At 39.3% G+C, this 18,049-nt stretch overlaps 5 protein-coding genes and 1 pseudogene across 13 annotated transcripts; 3 read left to right on the top strand and 3 right to left on the bottom strand.

The window, feature by feature from the left end:
• Positions 1 to 175: 175 nt before the first annotated feature.
• LOC143210969 (uncharacterized) lies at positions 176 to 8,358 on the top strand. Of its 3 annotated transcripts, none has more exons than XM_076428336.1 (7): positions 176 to 317; positions 775 to 1,716; positions 1,835 to 1,935; positions 2,023 to 2,727; positions 4,183 to 4,562; positions 5,479 to 5,713; positions 5,944 to 8,358. In XM_076428336.1, exons 5-7 carry the CDS (start codon positions 4,193 to 4,195, stop codon positions 6,791 to 6,793), a joined length of 1,455 nt encoding a protein of 484 aa, XP_076284451.1. In that variant the 5' UTR covers positions 176 to 317; positions 775 to 1,716; positions 1,835 to 1,935; positions 2,023 to 2,727; positions 4,183 to 4,192; the 3' UTR covers positions 6,794 to 8,358. The 3 variants fall into 3 exon arrangements, with proteins under 3 accessions (XP_076284451.1, XP_076284449.1, XP_076284450.1); XM_076428334.1 differs by having other exon boundaries at positions 4,215 to 4,562; XM_076428335.1 differs by having other exon boundaries at positions 1,842 to 1,935; positions 4,215 to 4,562.
• LOC143210981 (RRP15-like protein) lies at positions 7,671 to 9,692 on the bottom strand. The gene is made up of 4 exons (XM_076428365.1): positions 9,395 to 9,692; positions 8,651 to 9,110; positions 8,354 to 8,570; positions 7,671 to 8,277 (listed from the first exon to the last, which is right to left on the bottom strand). Exons 1-4 carry the CDS (start codon positions 9,447 to 9,449, stop codon positions 8,152 to 8,154), a joined length of 858 nt encoding a protein of 285 aa, XP_076284480.1. The 5' UTR covers positions 9,450 to 9,692; the 3' UTR covers positions 7,671 to 8,151.
• Positions 9,693 to 9,783: 91 nt separating this feature from the next.
• Positions 9,784 to 11,193, top strand: Imd (death domain-containing immune deficiency protein). Its single transcript, XM_076428369.1, has 3 exons — positions 9,784 to 10,424; positions 10,516 to 10,844; positions 10,926 to 11,193. The coding sequence occupies exons 1-3, from the start codon at positions 10,130 to 10,132 to the stop codon at positions 11,064 to 11,066; spliced, it is 765 nt and encodes a 254-aa protein (XP_076284484.1). The 5' UTR covers positions 9,784 to 10,129; the 3' UTR covers positions 11,067 to 11,193.
• On the bottom strand, positions 11,105 to 13,673 carry Dnk (deoxynucleoside kinase). Of its 2 annotated transcripts, none has more exons than XM_076428367.1 (4): positions 13,387 to 13,673; positions 12,434 to 12,633; positions 12,104 to 12,353; positions 11,105 to 12,005 (listed from the first exon to the last, which is right to left on the bottom strand). In XM_076428367.1, the coding sequence occupies exons 1-4, from the start codon at positions 13,397 to 13,399 to the stop codon at positions 11,689 to 11,691; spliced, it is 780 nt and encodes a 259-aa protein (XP_076284482.1). In that variant the 5' UTR covers positions 13,400 to 13,673; the 3' UTR covers positions 11,105 to 11,688. The 2 variants fall into 2 exon arrangements, with proteins under 2 accessions (XP_076284482.1, XP_076284483.1); XM_076428368.1 differs by lacking the exon at positions 13,387 to 13,673 and adding an exon at positions 12,718 to 13,099.
• A 1,024-nt stretch (positions 13,674 to 14,697) lies between these two features.
• LOC143210989 (ER membrane protein complex subunit 8-like) lies at positions 14,698 to 15,788 on the top strand (annotated as a pseudogene). The gene is made up of 5 exons (XR_013009360.1): positions 14,698 to 14,977; positions 15,153 to 15,229; positions 15,292 to 15,361; positions 15,426 to 15,523; positions 15,604 to 15,788. The product of XR_013009360.1 is annotated as an ER membrane protein complex subunit 8-like (transcript).
• Positions 15,140 to 18,046, bottom strand: LOC143210974 (DNA primase large subunit-like). Of its 5 annotated transcripts, XM_076428353.1 has the most exons (7): positions 17,890 to 18,037; positions 17,362 to 17,690; positions 17,062 to 17,289; positions 16,871 to 17,002; positions 16,408 to 16,786; positions 15,902 to 16,060; positions 15,140 to 15,798 (listed from the first exon to the last, which is right to left on the bottom strand). In XM_076428353.1, the coding sequence occupies exons 1-7, from the start codon at positions 18,035 to 18,037 to the stop codon at positions 15,785 to 15,787; spliced, it is 1,389 nt and encodes a 462-aa protein (XP_076284468.1). In that variant the 3' UTR covers positions 15,140 to 15,784. The 5 variants fall into 5 exon arrangements, with proteins under 5 accessions (XP_076284468.1, XP_076284470.1, XP_076284469.1 ...); XM_076428355.1 differs by lacking the exon at positions 15,140 to 15,798 and having other exon boundaries at positions 15,870 to 16,060; positions 17,910 to 18,046; XM_076428354.1 differs by lacking the exon at positions 15,140 to 15,798 and having other exon boundaries at positions 15,870 to 16,060; positions 17,200 to 17,289.
• Between the last annotated feature and the right edge of the window lie 3 nt (positions 18,047 to 18,049).

Below are 18,049 nucleotides of genomic sequence, written 5' to 3' on the forward strand. Positions count from 1 at the left end.
ATAAACATGAGTGACGCAACAAAGATAGCGGTATCTCTATTGAGACTAAACTCTAGAAGATTTTCTCGTAGGCTGAACAGTGTGCAGCTGGTGCAACATAATTGTAGTTCACCATTCTATTGTTGACAATTTTATTTGAAAAGACCGAATTACTGTCATTTAATTTCTCATTTATCGATGAGAAAAATGTTTCATTACGAAGTAAATCGCTCTGAATCATTATTGTTTATCTTTAATTATCCTGTTGCGCGTACCTGACCGGTTAAACAGGTTAATCAGGTGATTTTCCGACCGCAAACACCTACGTGAACACGCAAGTAAGTACGGCAATGATGTGTAGCGATTTGATTAACAATAAATAAAATCGGTGATATGAACCACTCATTTGTTAAATCAATTAGCTGCGCCAAATCAACATCATAAAGAAATTGATCAAACATTAGCATCCATTAAATAATTTTCGTCATTTAGCGGTACTAGAGAGGAATCTCCTGGTACTAAGGAAATCGCGATGGAAGCATAATTATTCAAAATATTTGTTACATTATTATTAGTGTTTAAGAAACTACTGAAACATTTATAAGTATTGTATGTGTAAATTGGATCAGTTTCATATGAATAAAATCGAAGTATTCTAGGTCGGAAGAAAAATTCGGTTTCCGTGTTGAAATAGCTCCGAGTGCAAAGGGTTAAATATAGAAAGCCGAGCATCAATCGAATGCTTTGGTAACAGAATTGAAAAAATTCTGTATATAATTGTATTTTGCTTTCTAGCGATGTGGATATGATTTATCTATGTATGCAATATACGTATACGAGGAAGGAAGTATCAGCTGTGGAAGAGGATGCAAATGACGAGTGTCCTCGTCATCTCCGGTTAACAGGTTAACGAAGAGTGGGGATTAGAATTAAGGGGGCGGTGGGGATCGAAGTGGGAGAGGGCGAAAGAAGTCGCTTTCATCCGGAGCACAGGGGTGGGAAAAATAAAAGAAGCGCCACCGACGAGGCCATCGACGAATCGTTGGCCAGTGTCTCGAGGGGTTGTGGGGAGACCGCTGCGCCCTACAAACTGCAGCGAATTTCGACGGTGGTCGCAGATTTGACACACTGGCCTGGTAAACCCCATGGTAACCCACATATTAACAAGCGTGCGACCAGGTTGTCGCGCGAAGGTGTCGTGATCGGCGGTGCCCGTGGAGGAAATCGAACGAGAACAAAACCGAAGACGGGTTTAGGTTAAAAATATCGTCGAAGCATTTCGTTCGAATCGATATTCGAATGGAGATACCGTGTAGCTGACGCGACAACAGTGAAAAAGTCTCTCCGTGAATTCGTTGTGTGTGCAGATGTAACTCGAATGTCGTCACGATACTGTGTGGATCAATCAATGCCAATCCCGAAGGGGTTGTTGACTATCGTCGGCAGCGACGTCAGTTAAATTCTTGCTTGATCGTATTCATATACAAAAAATGTGGGATTATTTCGCTGAGATTGAACACTATGAATTCGGCGAGGGTGTTTGAAGGGGGTATCTGGTGAACGCACAATGCATCGATAGTAAATAATATGGCGCGGCTTCATCTGCAGTCGGTGACGTCAAACTCACGGAACGCGAGGGGATGCCAGTGGTTTGAACAATGCCTTGCGTTAATGAGCCAATAGACGACGGACGATCCACCGTGCGACACCGTTCACAAGGAACATGTCTAGTTACTTGTAAGTAAAACATTTATAGAGAGCGTATATAGGATACATAACCGATGAGGATTAAGATACATATATGTATATATCGGCCGGAAGCTATACGTACGACGTTATCGAGTGTTTCGCAAAGTTTATAGGACCGCTCTCGGACCTGTTGTTATTTAAATACTGCATTGCGTCTGATCGCAATCGTTGGCACACCGTGGAGCAGGAGGAACACGCCGACACACGGTAAGAGGAGAAACGTTGACGGGGGTGAGAAGCGGATGGAAAGTGGTAAACAGGGTCGAAGGAATTAATGTTCTGTCATAATAATAGATCTCGAGGACGAGGAAAAAGGCGCTCGTTGAGAGATGGGGGCTGGTCAAAAGTACAGATAAAGAAACGTATTGACAAGGTGGACAAGGAGGTCCCCTGTTATGGAATAGAGGTTCGTCGACGGCGAAAACCAACGGGTCTGAAGTAAAGTGGGGAGACAATTTGAAATGGGTCAAGAGTGTCTTTGCGATGACAGTGCACACCGTTCGATCTCAAGCACGACGTCTCCTCGCGGATTGATCCTGTTGCGGACTGGTCCCGAGGATCGTCAATAGAAACGGGGAAACAATATCGGGCCGTTGTTCACCGGCGACACCGTTTGTTGTTTACGATGTTATTAACGGCCCGGCGCACCGGGACTTGTTGAGTTCCGATTAATACAGTCGGAGGGAGGGAGCAAGAGGAAATAAAGAGCAAAACGGAGAAATGGATTGGCTCGTTTCATGGAGCGCCATTTTTAATTTGGTTTCTCGGGTTATTGGATAGTCGGCCGCTGTATACAAGCTTGATCGCGTGATGCGACGCGTTACACGCGACGACTGTCAATGTGATCGCCTCGCGTTTCGAAACCGTTGAGGAGAGAAGGGTTCGCCGTTTCTCGGGGTACGAGAGGACTTTCTGCATACATGGTTTTCGGGACGCGCAAGGCATCGGAACCAGCAACCACGACGGGCACCACTTGGCTCTACAATATCACCACCCAAGGTATTGCGCTATAATATGGGCGTAAGTTCGTGCATGGGGCTGATCGAACTGTGCGTTTTGCATTCACAGGATAATACGAAATGTCATTCTTCACTATTCTTGTTACATTCGCAGTTTGCTTCAAATATTAATAGACTGTTGATCTGTACGCACGTAGTAAACAAGACAAGTGATACATAGAGTCACCGAAATTGTGTATAGTACATTTACAGAAACATAGCAACCTATTCTTTACTGTTTTCGTTACATTGCCAACTTGCTCTACATATTAATAGATTCTAAACCTGTACGCATGTAGTAAACAACATAATTGATGCAGGGTATTGCTGGAATTGCGTATTGGGCATACACGCATAAACCTATTAATGATTTTTTGAATGTGAAACAAGTTTAATAATCTTCTTTTAACACTAACATCATATTACGATCGATCGAACAACCGGTTTCACACTTTTCATTTTATAATTATTGGAATTCAAGCAAGCATCGTTATAAAATTCGTCATTGAAAATTTAGCTTGCAAATGGACTTTTAAACTTCTAGACTTTTTAAAGCATCTGTTTCGAATGACTTTCGAACGGCCTTCATTGTCAGTCACGTTTTTCTCAAAAAATTGCTGACCCACTGGGACCGATTACAATACGACCAGATTACCGCACTCTTCTACTTTCACCTCACCTTTCTTCCGAGCGTCGAACGAAATTTATTCTATTAGCATAAGAGAGAGTGATGTCCGAAACTAACACTCGCTTTCATGGGAGGAATGGACAGTGTGATCTTTCGGATACGCGAGACAAGTGAAAACGGCGATAACGGGGATAGACGGGAGAGTAAGGTTGAATCAGACTTAGAAAACTTCATCATCACTGGACTAGTGCCAGGAACACGTACGTTAGTGCTTGCCATGTGCTCCGCATTGCGGATCGAAACCTTTTATTGCTCGCGAGAAACGACTTTGGTGTTAACGCGAGAACGCACGATTCTAAATGCGTCTTAACCGAAAAAGTTCGAGAATCGTCGCCTGTTAACTGCCGTTTAAATTCCTCTCGAGTTTATGAGGAACCTACCGTTTACGAGCAGCCATCACTTTTGAAATCTCCTTCTTTACGGCTGTAATAATAATAAATCAACCACTTGATTACTTTTTGAGGACCACTGATGTCCACCGCTGAGAACAATGTTAGGGAAGAAAGAACATGTTATCGTGTTAAAAACGTGATTGAAGCAAAGACGACCCCTAAGAGTAGAGTAAAACATGTATATTAACAGTTAACAATGATCTTGTGCTTGCCTCAAATACGAAACCACCTTCAAAAATTGAAAATCGAGCCAAGAGAATTACACAATCCTAAAAGTGACGAAGTAATAACTGTGCACCCCCTAGGGAAGATTATCAGTAGACCGTGAAGTGTGTCCATGTCTGAAGTGTCCTGATACAGTCCATTGTCCCGCTAGACACAGACTGATGGACTCGAACGACGTTCCAGGCGAGATGAGCAGCAGCGGAGGGTTAGGGTTCGGCGTCGGCGTAGGCGTCGGCGTCGCCGGCGGGCCAACCCTCGCAGCCGCTCAGCAGGGCCAAGGGGTAGCTGCCCTACTGGTGATGCTGGCGGTTCTGTGCTTCATCTTCGCGTACTGCTGCTGGGGCGCTCCCTTCTGCAGATCCCTGTGCAGACGGTACTGTTGCTGCCGGCTTGAGGACCCCGAACCAGACTCCCGATTCGGCAACAGCGACCAGGCGATGGTTGCAACGCCTACCATCATCCTCTTGCCGCACGGTAGGATGCTCGTTGTGGACGGCACAATCTTCACGCAGTTCCAAACCGATCCCACTGGTGAGATTGCAACTGGATACTAGCCCTTGGCCCTCACACGGAGATCCTAGATCCTTCCGTATTCAATGTTCAGTGTCCTTAGGATACTACAACCCTTAGCGTACCGAGATGCAATACACACGTCCTCAAACCTCCATTAGTTACGTCCAACTTTTTCCGTAGAACTCGGCGCTTGTTGTTTGTATTTTAATCTGTTCTTTGCTTACCGCAATTGCCACTTCGTAAAGTTTAGCCCCCTAGATACCGTGACCATACCCAGACGGTCGCATCAGAAACTTTGTGCTACCATGAACGCATTCATCCTCTCATAAATATTGATGTTACGATTGGCTTTATTAGGCGATAAATTCGTACACTAAGCTTCACTTACTGAAATGATGAGAAGATGTTTCCGATATTAGCGGAGAGAATAGAACGCCCTTGTTACGACAGCTGAATTTTTAAAATCAATTCTCTCGGAACCGGAGCTCCGCGTTAAGCTATTTCGTTTTATATCTTTGACCCGCTTTTCAAGAAGGCGTTCCTTTCCGGTTCAAGGCCACTGACATGCTACCCCGACCCCCGCACCTGTTAGCTCCTTGCATGTGCAAAAGGGAAACGGGCACACGAAGAATCGTAAAATCGAATACCGGAGATTATTTAATTCGATACAATTGATGCAAATGTCGCGAGAGCGTGCTTTTGTTAATTCTTTTAATATTTTCTTGGAGCAATTGTGAGTAACCTTGGATATGTTAACACAAACGGTATGTTACAAATGCATGGACATAGTATACATTTATGGTGATACGTTATCATTAAACTTTTATACTGAATATGTTTATGTAGGCGGAAAATAATGGAACAGTATTTTATATTTTCAATTGCACCCTCTTCGTCTTAAACGTCAAGTGATCATGAACTCGTTGATTAACAGGTTTAGACTTGGTGGAGCTCGGCGACAGCGTCCTCCGCGCGCAGAGGAATCCACGAAGTATAAACCGGCACCAGCTGCAGAACAGCCAGGGTAGCATACTAGAAATGGACGCTGAGACGCCCAGCAAAGATAGTCTAGGGTCCGTAGGCTGTTTCCCACCCCCGACGTACGAGAGCATCTACGGAAAGGAGGAGTCGGACATGCCGCCATCGTACTCCGACATTTTATTGCACAGGTACATCCTGAAAAGTCCTTTAAACTTATAAACTAAGCACGAGCAACAGTGGTTGCCCCCGTGCAACTTCAACCATCCACGTTCAACGTAACACCTGTCAATAGAGCAAGCTCTGCACGCACTAATCATAGACACTTATTTCACTATAAAAAACAACAGTCTCTTTGTCAAATTCTTTTTAATATATGACTTACATCAGTTTCACAATTACCGGCACGATTTATCTTCAGGTTCGCCAATCTTCCGCACGACTTAGACATGCGTAACTATTGCCACGACGGCAAAGAGGAGATCGAGATGCAGAGTCTGGACGGCTGTCCCCATATATTAGGCAACCCCATGGACACGCTAGCGTTCCCCTACATGACGAACTTCTCTAGCCAGAGTTTCCCGCGCAGGAACGTCTCCAGGAACCCCTCGATCATCAGCAACCCGTTGGACAGCTACTACGTGGACAACGAACTGGAGTTCTACCGTATGACGCAGGGCATGGTACCCCGTGTGTTCAGCAACGCGAACTTCGAGGCGTTGAGAACTTATCAGCACGAGACCTCGTTCCACATAGCCAATGGGAACGGAAACCAGCAACGAGACGGCGAGACGTTGCCCGAAAATGGCAACTATTGCTCCACCACCGACAACACTGTCAGAAACAACGAAAGAATGGGCATGAACGGGCCCGGAGAAGTATCCAGAAACGCAGTCCCGGCGAACGAGGTAATGAACTCTAGAAATCTAGCTAGGAGCCTGTCGAGGATCAGCCAGGAGAGCAGGAACAACGTGGAGAATGCGCAGAGAGATGGTCATGGGCAACCCTCGCAAAGGTGCAACGAGACTGATAGGTCCAGGTCGCAGGTAGACCAAGAGGAACCGTCTAGTCACAGGAACGTGCACTTCGAAGGCCAGGAAGTAAACGAATCAAACTGCAACAACGAATCTAATCCGGCAGGATATTATATTAGAAATAGGGGCTCCGACGATGCCGGCAGGTCACAGGCAGGGGAAACGGAGTCGAATTATTCTGACGAGGAGACCAGGAATTTCGGAGCCCTCGCTGACATCCGTGAAAGTCGCGTGTAACGCGAGATCTAGAAATTTAGAAAGAATATTTTACTTTGAAGTGGCCGAGAGAGAGAGAGAGATGTTGTTATGTTCTGTTCTTGAAACTGGAGACCTGTAATATTTTCTCCTAATGGCTGTCGAGAGTCCACCATAATCACTCAAGACTGATCACTGTGGAATGGTCAGCTATTGGTCGCTCGGGTCTCCTCTTCGAAAGGCAGATCGAAATGATTGGACCCTGTGGAAGAATACACTGGTGCTTATATCGATTCATCCTCTAAATTACACATTTTTGATGAGACACGACGGTAGAACTCATTGACTGAATTTAATTGCTGTTGTTTTAAGCATCGAATAAAGGGATTAAAGAATATTTTAATCGGTTGTTACAGTAGCTGTGATACTCCGGGAAAGCCTGTAACAAATTGTACAGATAATGTAATTTTAAGTTTGACGCTACTGCATTCTACGCAAACCACCTAACAGAATCATGGATTATAGTACGACCGAGGTTCTAAACATAATTTTATATACGACAAAATGTACAATCAATTTCATTGTGGCACAATAATCGAAGGGAAATGATACGATGATGTTAGGTCAGTCCGTCCAAGGGTTAATCTACACACTAGATTCAGTATATATTAAGAGAATAATCACCGTAAGTCAAGTTAAATATTTTGTACATGTTATTAGTGGATCATGCTAGAACCTATTTATTATACATTTGCTTTTTTTGTATTATTTTACTACGAGACGCAGCGTGATGACTACGCGACAAGATACCAGTATAGCACGAGATGCTTATGATTTGTATTTGTACATGTTCGTGTCGAGTCGGTAACATGACGATATCATTAAAAGTGACAAGGACAAGACAAATAAAAGTAAGATGTGTATAGAATAACTGTTGGACAAATCAAGTCCTATGTACAGACTATGTATATGTCACCATATCCCTAAATTGAATTTGAATTTTATTATTCCAAAGCTGTGGCTTCAGTACACAAGATATATGTTGTGTCATTTTACGGGAAAAAGAAAATATTATGGCACTATTCTTCAGCCACGATCACGTGGCGTAAATAAAATAACAATAGGAATTAACGTTAGATAGGATCATGTATGCGTTATAAACATATGATAAATTATATGAGAAATTATACATTGTACACGTTATTATTACCGTTGTTGAGTAGCTTGAAAGATATCGGATATAAATTTAAATATTTAATATGAAATCGATGCTTTTTGAAGAGAGAGAAAGAGTAATTATTTTATAAATTCAAAGCAGTAATTTTACTCACTTTTAATGAGCATACTTGATAACAATTGCATCGTTACAAGATGAAAAATATCTTACATATTTGTATAATTTAATTATCACTGTCCATATCTTCTGGCGCCGACGAATCCTCGTCCTCGTCATTTTTACGGTCCCAATCTTTCAACTTCGTCCCCATTACGAAATCGTCCCTCAAGACGTTCCATGTTTCTTTGTCCTTTTGAAGATTAATTTTTATGAATTGTTATATTAATTTATAAACGACAGAATTATAAAATATACGATATATTTACCTTCTCTTTAACATTTTTATTTGCTTGCTCTTCATCCTTCACGTCGTTGTCTACTCTAATACTTTTGCTTCCGCCCATAAGAACGTCCAAGAACGAATTCTTATCAATGTGTTTAAGTACTTGCTCTCGTTTTCTCTCTAATGGGCCAGCCTCTGCTAACTTCTTCTTAATTTCACCTTGTTGTTGTTTTACAGCATTAAACAATTGCACCACGCCTCTGTAAAAAACGGAATAATTCAGTTGCTTTAACCAAATAAATAATATACTATCCCTACTGTTACTATAACATATAATTACTTGGTTGCAATTTTCTGCAACATTCTCTCACGTTCTCTGTCTGTTATACTCGGCTTCAGTCTGATACCCAAATGATCTTTCTTTTTCTCCTTCACTTGTTTCAATGACTTTTCTATACTATTATCAACATCTTCTGCCTCCTCTGTTTTTATTTCCTCCGTCTCTTTCTTGATTTCGAAGGATGGCTCTTCACTCTTCTCCTTTATTACAACATCGGATAGCTTTTTAGCTTTGGATAATACTATGGTTTTTTTACGCTTTGGCTTCTTCGTCCTCAGAATCTTTTGCATGGCATCTGCCCAACTAGGATTCCCATCCACTTTCTGAGTATTAGACTCGTCTTCCTCGGATTCTGTTTCTCTGAATCCATTTCCCGCACCTTCCAATTCTTGTGTTTCTGTTTCCATGGTGTCATCACTACTATCTTGTCCGCTGTCATCGCTGTCTTCTCGTAATTCCACTACAATTATCGAAATACACATAAATATAATAAATACTGCAAAAATACTTAGCCGACGATAATGAATTTCTCATGTCAAAGGTGACCATAGCTAGGTAGAAGATATTGAAATGAAATCATTTTTAAATTAAATTCAATCTTTCTTGTAATAGATAAGACTCTAGAATTAATAACATGTTTATAACGTGTGCTTAAAAAAATTTTTACCTCGAGGAGGTTAGGTACACAAACGAAACAATATTTTTCGAAAACAGACTAATAGTAAAATGAATCTGATTACCCACCTTGTGGTTTTTTCGGAGATTTTCCGAGTTTAACTGATGAATCTAATGCAATCATTGTTTTGTTAAAATATGAACGATATAAACAAACATCAACAACTTATGGGGACAAGAATTACCAACAAGTGATCACACGTGCTGTCTCTGCCTTGATTCGAATAAAAAATTACGATTAAATACTTTGTTGCAATAGTGTTAGAATATTTATGGAATTTTTCTGAAATGGTAACATGCAATAACAGGTACTGTTTTTAATGTTTTTTACAAATATTTTATTTCTCTTTGAACATAATAAATTGGTCAAAACGTCCGTGGCGCCATTGACGGCAAAATGTATGAACTTATCTCTTGATGACCATAAACTATAAATCAAATAGATGTGACCAAAGTACCGCCCGGAGTGTCGTCTCTTGCCACTGATAATTGCTAATAATATACTTATCAGTGTCCAATCAGTGTCTTTTGCTGTATCCCTACTCCACCCTACTCTTTGGCTAAAGTTGGCTAAAGTCGCTAAAGTAGAGAGGACATCCCCGCAACTTGTTGCTTCCTTGCATCGTTGCATCCCGTATGTCAGTTGTCAGCAGTTGGTCAGTTGTCACAGTCACAATCGCAGAATGAATTGATAATACAGTGTATTGGTGTAAACGATAACGCGTGGTTTCAATTCAGAAATCATTTGGAGGTTCATAATCCTAGATATTTAATATTTGAACAGAATACATTCGGTAAAATAAAATGCCGATACTTTCCAATTTGTCTCGACGATTTCATATGTTGACAACGGATTCGATACCTGAACCACCACGCATAGAGATTAAAGGGTACACTCATAATTTAAACGACGAGACAAATGAAAAATCGAATGCAACACCGGAAATTAACAAATCACAAGTCGATGACTCTGCGCCAACAAATACTCGTTCTGAGACGACAGAAAAAGACAAAGAAAAATCTCCCACTTGCGATTCAAGACAACGTCGCAAATCTAATACCAAAACTAGTAGTACAAGAACAAAGTCGAAACAATGCCGTAAGTATGGAGTAACTGTCGCAAATTATTTCCTCGGAAAGGAACGATTCGACTCGATTGTTTCTATTGCGTGTATTAATTACTTCTCTAGCACAATCAGCGCGTGTTGTAAATTATAATATAATCAATTCCAATGGAGTAAAAATTGGTTCGAGAACCAGTTACATTTGCAACGTTAATCAGTTTCCTAAAAAAGATACCGCGTCGTCGGACGAGTCCAAGTCGAAATCACAGGAATTACAAATGCCTGCGAATGTAAAACATCTATGCGAATGCACTGACGAAGTTACTCTGGAAGATATATTCGTTGTTAAGACTCATATTGGACATGGCTGGAGAGACGTTGCCAGAAGATTATTCTATTCGGATGGTCAAATCGAACAATTTGAAGAAAATTATGCATTCAGAGGAATAAGCGAAGTAAATCGAGTTACTACATGAGATCGCGCCTGCTATGGTTTCTTTTAATATTGGTTTTAATAATGTAATAATGGTTTTCAGGTAATCTATCAGATATTTTTAGACTGGAAACAGGCTAATACAAAGGCCGCTGAAATTGGTCATTTAACGAATGCACTCTGGGTTTGTCAAGAATACGATTGTGCAAAGAGATTAGCGTCTTCCCGGAAAGATTCAATTTGAAACCCGAAAATTTATTTTAATGCTGTTCAATGTAAACAAATGAGACAATGCATGGATAAATGTAAATGTAAGATTCAATTTTTATAATCGCAATTTACGATATACATATTACATAAAATTTGTACAAGTTTTAATACTTATTTATAAATTCATAAGTCTTTGAAGATAAATTGAACTAGTAATCGCTTATAAAACTAAAGATATTTTTAATATATGTATATATATTCTCGAATATACTATTTTAATATCGTACAAGCAATACATGTCAAAATTTTGTCAATTCATTTTGATTGAAATTGTATATTGATCGTATATATATATTAGATGATTGCATAAATTCGTGCCCCCCGATTTGAAAATAAAATTCAATGTTTAAATTTTAAAGAGTACAGCTTTATTAATCAATTATATAGTTACCATTCTTCTCTGCAATTATAAAAGAATGGTGACCATATATTTTTACACTCCGCTGTGACATCTATAAAAATCGGGCACGAACTTATTCAAACATCTGATATATATATTTATATATATATATATGTGATCGAGTCAAAATAAAATATATTTAATTAAGTCAGGTGATCATTTAGCTAATTGAAATTTACAATTGTTAATTGGACATTCATGTTTTAACTTCTGGTTCAGAACACGTGGGACTTACTGGAACATCTATGTTTCCTGTGCAACTTTTACCTTCTATTCTAGTACCAAAAATACGATTTTTACAATGCTGAAACTCGTTTACCATTTCTTCTAAAGTTTTGTCTCCATCCAATATTAAGACCGGTGCTGGTAAGGTAAATAATGTTTTATGATACAGCCACTCTTCGTGAATATTATGAATATCTTCCAAATATTCCAGCGACACATGCTTCTCTTCCTTCCTTGCTCTTGCTTTCAATCTCTGATACACAATGTCCGGAGATGTTCTTAGATATACTGTTTTAAAATACAGACAGCGTTAATACAAACAGTTAATATTTTACTTCTAGCTTACAACAGCACAATTATCCTATAAAACATCGTCGATACGTTACCTATTAAATTGGTTTCTATATTAGCACTATTCATACTCCATTCGTACCAATCGTCTAAAACAGCAGCTTCCGTCACATTCAAAATCTTTTTACGTTTCATGTGTTCGACAAAACATCTTCCGCTATACACGGATCTTTCCATAATTTTGTATGGGTGTGGAGTTTTGTGTGTGTGCAATTGTAACATTGTTAACTGCACGTAGGATTGAAATAAGAAAGCATAACGAGACGTATCGGTGTACATCATTTCCTAAACACCAATGATACATGCTCGTTAATTTAGTTTCTTTGTAACTTAACGTTGATATATTGAATTTTCTGAAAGCTTACCAGTAAGTTAGTTCCAGCTATGTCGCGCCAGAGTTCTACAGGCTCCTCTAAGACCGTGGTATCATTAAATTGTTTAAAGTGACTTAAGAACGTTGTTTTACCGCTTCCTATGTTTCCCTCTATGCACACAGTAAACGGTCGCTTGTATAATTTAAAAGGTACGTTAGTCATTTTTGACAGTACTGTGACCACAGCCTTCCCTGTGAACGTACAAGAAATACACATGAAGTATTGTCACTCGAAAACATTTTGAATTACTGTAAAGTTCATAGAATATTGTTTACCGTTCGAAATGAAACAAAAACTCTTTAAGAAAATTCTTTAAAAGGAAGAAACCTAGTCGACCTACGCTATGAACACGAAAACCGAGACTTCTGTTGTTTAGGCGGGAAGGTATCTCTCGAAACTCTCACTAACACAACTACACAACCGTATCAGTGATGAAAACAGTAACGTATCTATATATGAAGAGAAAATAGTGGGGCAATGATCTTGGCGGGAAAGCACCGGAAGAATCTGTGTAATGTTTGCACGGCGTGTTCGTGTGACGCACTAAAATACATGTTTTTAAACGAAGAGAATCTACAATATATGTACACCTTTTAATTATTGCAATAAAAATTTTAAAAAATTCAAGGTACGGATATGCATACGTAAATATAAATAAGTTAATGCGAGTAGATACACTCCTGCCGACAAAAAAAAACCGGCTAATGGAGGTTCACCGCATGCTTCCGCGTAGATATATTTACGTTGTGACAAATTGCAAATATCGCATGAACTCTTATATTACGCGTTATTAATTGTTATGGAACTATAATTATGCTGAAAGATATACCCACTTCGATAAATTAAAATGATCAAATAAGTTACACCACTGTCACAAAACACTTGCGAGTACGTATGGGTTTCATGCCGACTTTAAATATTCTAGTTAATCGTTTGAAACTTACCAATGAAAGTCATGACTGCTGAATGTTTGTTATTTTACAACGTATTATTTGTAAAGAGATCAATACATTTGAATGTTTTTTTCCCTTGTCGGTTGCTTCATTCGATGTAACAGCCTTAGAATACTCGTATACATAGACTAGTAATTGCTAGTAATCAGTAGTTGCTATCACCGACGAGATATAAGAATAGATCATCATCCGATTTATTTTTCCGGTCCACTTTTCGGGGGCCACGTAACCCCATTACCATATTCATTTCACGCGATTTAGACGAGTTTATGCCAGAATCTTCGTGCCACAAACAAATAAATAAGTCACCATAGACATATAGAGATAGACTGCGCGGCCTGTACGAAGCGCTGAAGCCCACAATGGCGGCGTGCGAGAGAGAGAGAGCATTAGCCGGGGTCCATTGTGCATATATGATGTGTCGACACATCAATTAGAAAGAGAGCGCTATGGACCCCGGCTAATGCTCTCGCTCTCACTCTTTGTACCGCGCGCCGCCATTGTGGGGTTCAACTCGCCCATAAGACGGCGCAGTCTATCTCTATATGTCTATGGCAAGCGTGGGCAATTTTGCCTCAATTGAGGCAAAACCATAGACATATAGAGATAGACTGCGCGGCCTGCACGAAGCGCTGAAGCCCACAATGGCGGCAAAAAACAAAAATAAAACATCAATAAATACATCAATTGGAAAGAGAGCGATATGGACCCCGGCTAATGCTCTCTCTCTCACTCTTTGTACCGCGCGCCGCCATTGTGGGCTTCAACTCGCCCATAAGACGGCGCAGTCTATCTCTATATGTCTATGGGCAAAACAGTCCCCACCGTAGCGCCCACTGTCCCCCACCAGCATCCGCCGTTACTATGTAGGAAGGACGCGTTTCGCTTGTCGCAAGCAGTGCGCAGGCCTCGTGCATCGGAGCCACGAGGAGCGCCACCGAAAGGAAGCTTGGTGGGGGTAGCAGGCGTTTGAGGGGCTCCAACCGTGCCCACGCCCAGTGATCAGTGATGCCGAAATCGTGGTACTGTGGTACTAAGCCGTGGTACGAGACCCCCCCACTATGACCTACCGTTGCCCCTACTGGCCTTCTCCAACTCGCTCGCGCGCTACACTCACCAACGTACCTCTCCTATCCGATAGGAGTATCAGTGATGCCGAAATCGTGGTACTGTGGTACTAAGCCGTGGTACGAGACCCCCCCACTATGACCTACCGTTGCCCCTACTGGCCTTCTCCAACTCGCTCGCGCGCTACACTCACCAACGTACCTCTCCTAGGATATGAGAGGTACGTTGGTGAGTGTAGCGCGCGAGCGAGTTGGAGAAGGCCAGTAGGGGCAACGGTAGGTCATAGTGGGGGGGTCTCGTACCACGGCTTAGTACCACAGTACCACGATTTCGGCATCACTGAGGAGTATCCGTTGGTGAGTGTAGCGCGCGAGCGAGTTGGAGAAGGCCAGTAGGGGCAACGGTAGGGCATAGTGGGGGGGTCTCGTACCACGGCTTAGTACCACAGTACCACGATTTCGGCATCACTGCCCACGCCTGGTCTATGGTATTTACATACGCCGAACCGCCACAGGTAATCGGGATACGTTGACAAACGTGTCTTTGTCAAACAAAATCATTTAGAAATAAATGACAAATGTTAACTTAATGACTGTGTGTGTGTTTTGTAGTTATATATTATTATTATTCTTATTTATTTTTTAGAACTTTACATATCATTCGTAATTCATAATAAATATTGTTTTTAGGTTGATCAGTATACCACGAGCAAAGGTTTAGTAATTGCAGGTTATTATCTTGCAAATGAAACTATAAATGATCTAAGGTGATTTACTGTTTTCACTGTTTATTATTGTTATTAACAACCGAACATTGTTTTGTATATAGTACAGATAAACCAGCCCATAGGATTGTGGACAAAATAGTAGAAAATTACGGAAATGGCCTGCTTGTTGTGGTAAATATCATGGAATTAGATTTTCTTAAACATTCGTTACTATTTGTTTTCTTTTCGTTAATAGGTGGACAATAGAGAAATAAAACTCGAAAAAATAAGTTCAAGTCCTTTAAGAGTCTCACAATACGTTGATGGTAAATGGAAGCTTAAAGATGTAACGGAGTAAGTAAAATGTTTGACAACTTTCAAATCACTTACTATATTTGCATAAATATAAAATTCCTGTATTTTCATGCTTGCAGTATATCATATGATAAAGGATTAATCCACATGGATGTTCAGTACTCTTTTTTTGAAAGCGGGGCTATACAAAAATCTTGTTGATTTTGACAATCATCTTGACAACATTTCCCTCGATTGGCAAAATCGTAATCTTAATAAGATTATATCTTTTAAAATTAATGATATAACCCAGACATCGTTTTAGTCTTCCGTATCTAAAGCAATCAGTATACATATATGTAGTAACTAAATTTTAGATGATTAAAAAATATGATTGAAGAATATTTTAAAATGTACATGTAGAATTATAAAACGTACCTGAGCATACAATTTCAATCTTTCTAAGACTGTGTGCAAAATAGACATTTGGATGATCGAATGTCTTTTCTATCATAGAATTATTAGTAGCTTCGTAGTATATTTTACAGGCTTCCAAATAGTGACCTTCTTTTGAATGTTGAACTATTGCGTCTATATCTTAAATGGCAACAATTTTTCAAATCACCTATTACAGTTTACAGCGAGAAGATATATTAACACTAACCGTACCACGACCGGGCAAATCACCCCGCAATTTCACATTCTTTATTTTTTAATTATTGAAATTCTAAAGATGCTTCCATTAGAAATTATTCAATAAATTTCTTTATTCGAGCATGTATTATTATAAAAATTGTGTGAAAAATCTAACTGAATACAGTCTTGCAATTTTTACAAAACAATATATGAAGGACACATTTTGTACCCGGTACGGTTAGTGTTAATTGTACCTACAGCAGTCAAAATAAGACATCTCTTTGGCAAACATTCAAAATGTCGATTACCTGATCGTACTAATCCACATTTAGAAAGCGTATTTTGAAGTACATGTGATTCCATACGTTTATACGGACAACCATGATCATCTCTTACACCAATTGTAGAATTGAATATTTTAGAACAAGGAAATGGATCATAATCTGCGCATCTTCCTATCTGCCCATAAAAGTGCTTTATATAATATTGGTATTCTTTATGGAAAGTTCTCTCGTCAACTGTTTTTGTAAGTTCATCTTTCCAAAACTTTATTGCGTTGTCCAGGCTAAGTCCTATTCCTTTAAGATACAGGCCATATTGAACTCTTCCACCATTTGTGAGGTGATGCTTTGTTCTCAATGCTTCATGAAGTACTTTCATACATAGCGGATAAGATATCCTTGATAGCTAATTGAATTTCAAAATGAAATTTTAATTTTTAACGTGTTTTTAATTATAAATATATCTTACATCATAAAATCTGAAATATACCTCATCCAGTTCATTCGCGAACACCTCTCTGTATTTACCATAATTACGTTTTTGAGTATTTACATGCTCTGGTAATGTTAAAATTTTTCTTATCCTCTCATCATAAGTGTACGAAACAATTTCTCGTGCACCCTAAAATAATGTTAAATTTTTAAGATCATTTAACTAATGTATTATGGCTCTACACTTACAGCGAAACTTTGATTTAATATTTCCTTAAATTCAGCCAGAATTAACCAAAACAATTTTGTTTCTGGTACATAGGCAATACCGTCTTTTAAAAATATTTGTCGTTTTCGAACTGGTTTCATTACACTAGTGAAATGTACTTTGTAAAATGTTGTCTTCTCAACATCTTTAATCTCAGCATAGCATGTCCTCAAATCTTCTTGGATTTCCTGTTTTTCTTCTTGACTTATCTATGATGAGGAAAAAGAAAAGTTTATTTTAGTTATATTATAGAGTATATATATGGTATATTAAATACCAACCGCAGAGAATTGTAGTCCATTCATATCCATGAATCTTTTTGTGTCGTCTGCACTTAATAAGGAAAGTCTCCATTTGAATAATTTTGTTTCCTGTGTGAAGAACCATCGTCTGTGTGTATTCTCAAACGAGAATGCAGACCTTAACATAAAGTGCGACGTACAATCATTTCTTATCAAATGTTTTGTTCTTCTTTGGGAATTATCCGTACTTACGAGATTTGCAAAATCATGCATACCATTATTCTCCAATTCACTTATTAAAATCGGTACATACTTTTTGGTCGATCTTGTACGATATTGCGATGATATTTGCTCTACTATTGTTAGAACTATAAAATAAAATTTCATTTTTGTTAAGATATAAAGCTTTTACAAAAGGATAGAAGAAATAAACATTTTTATAAATTTACAATATTTCCTATTTTCTGTAACAAACTCTATTGATTTTTAATATACCGAAGAATTAAATACATACAGAGTGTCCCACTGGGATATCCTGTATGTTTTCAAATTGTTTTCCTATTTTACCTCTTAGTCTATCAACACACCATTTTAATAACTCTTCAAATTTTATATCTCCAGATGGTGGGATGTTATATATTTGTAAATTATGTCGATATATACTATGTTGCTCTATCTCGATTGATAGTGGCTGTCTTTTTGGCGTACATGCCATGTTTATAACAAT

This window comes from Lasioglossum baleicum, chromosome 7 (genome assembly GCF_051020765.1).
Source record: "Lasioglossum baleicum chromosome 7, iyLasBale1, whole genome shotgun sequence".
NCBI lineage: Eukaryota > Metazoa > Arthropoda > Insecta > Hymenoptera > Halictidae > Lasioglossum > Lasioglossum baleicum.

Excerpts from the sequence above, each read along its gene's own strand:
- LOC143210981 (XM_076428365.1), bottom strand. The coding sequence starts at position 9,449 with ATGATTGCATTAGATTCATCAGTTAAACTCGGAAAATCTCCGAAAAAA. Across the intron at positions 8,571-8,650 it reads TTGCAGAAAATTGCAACCAA|AGGCGTGGTGCAATTGTTTA; the intron begins GTAATTATATGT and ends CGTTTTTTACAG. Across the intron at positions 8,278-8,353 it reads ATAAAAATGTTAAAGAGAAG|GACAAAGAAACATGGAACGT; the intron begins GTAAATATATCG and ends AATCTTCAAAAG.
- LOC143210969 (XM_076428334.1), top strand. The coding sequence starts at position 2,649 with ATGGTTTTCGGGACGCGCAAGGCATCGGAACCAGCAACCACGACGGGC. Across the intron at positions 4,563-5,478 it reads GTTCCAAACCGATCCCACTG|GTTTAGACTTGGTGGAGCTC; the intron begins GTGAGATTGCAA and ends GTTGATTAACAG. Across the intron at positions 5,714-5,943 it reads TCCGACATTTTATTGCACAG|GTTCGCCAATCTTCCGCACG; the intron begins GTACATCCTGAA and ends ATTTATCTTCAG.
- LOC143210974 (XM_076428352.1), bottom strand. The coding sequence starts at position 18,037 with ATGGCATGTACGCCAAAAAGACAGCCACTATCAATCGAGATAGAGCAA. Across the intron at positions 17,691-17,889 it reads GTGTGTTGATAGACTAAGAG|TTCTAACAATAGTAGAGCAA; the intron begins GTAAAATAGGAA and ends TTTATTTTATAG. Across the intron at positions 16,787-16,870 it reads TCGCGAATGAACTGGATGAG|CTATCAAGGATATCTTATCC; the intron begins GTATATTTCAGA and ends AAATTCAATTAG.
- Dnk (XM_076428367.1), bottom strand. Across the intron at positions 12,354-12,433 it reads TAGCTGGAACTAACTTACTG|GAAATGATGTACACCGATAC; the intron begins GTAAGCTTTCAG and ends ATTGGTGTTTAG. Across the intron at positions 12,006-12,103 it reads TATAGAAACCAATTTAATAG|TATATCTAAGAACATCTCCG; the intron begins GTAACGTATCGA and ends ATTTTAAAACAG.
- Imd (XM_076428369.1), top strand. The coding sequence starts at position 10,130 with ATGCCGATACTTTCCAATTTGTCTCGACGATTTCATATGTTGACAACG. Across the intron at positions 10,425-10,515 it reads AACAAAGTCGAAACAATGCC|CACAATCAGCGCGTGTTGTA; the intron begins GTAAGTATGGAG and ends TTACTTCTCTAG. Across the intron at positions 10,845-10,925 it reads CATTCAGAGGAATAAGCGAA|GTAATCTATCAGATATTTTT; the intron begins GTAAATCGAGTT and ends AATGGTTTTCAG.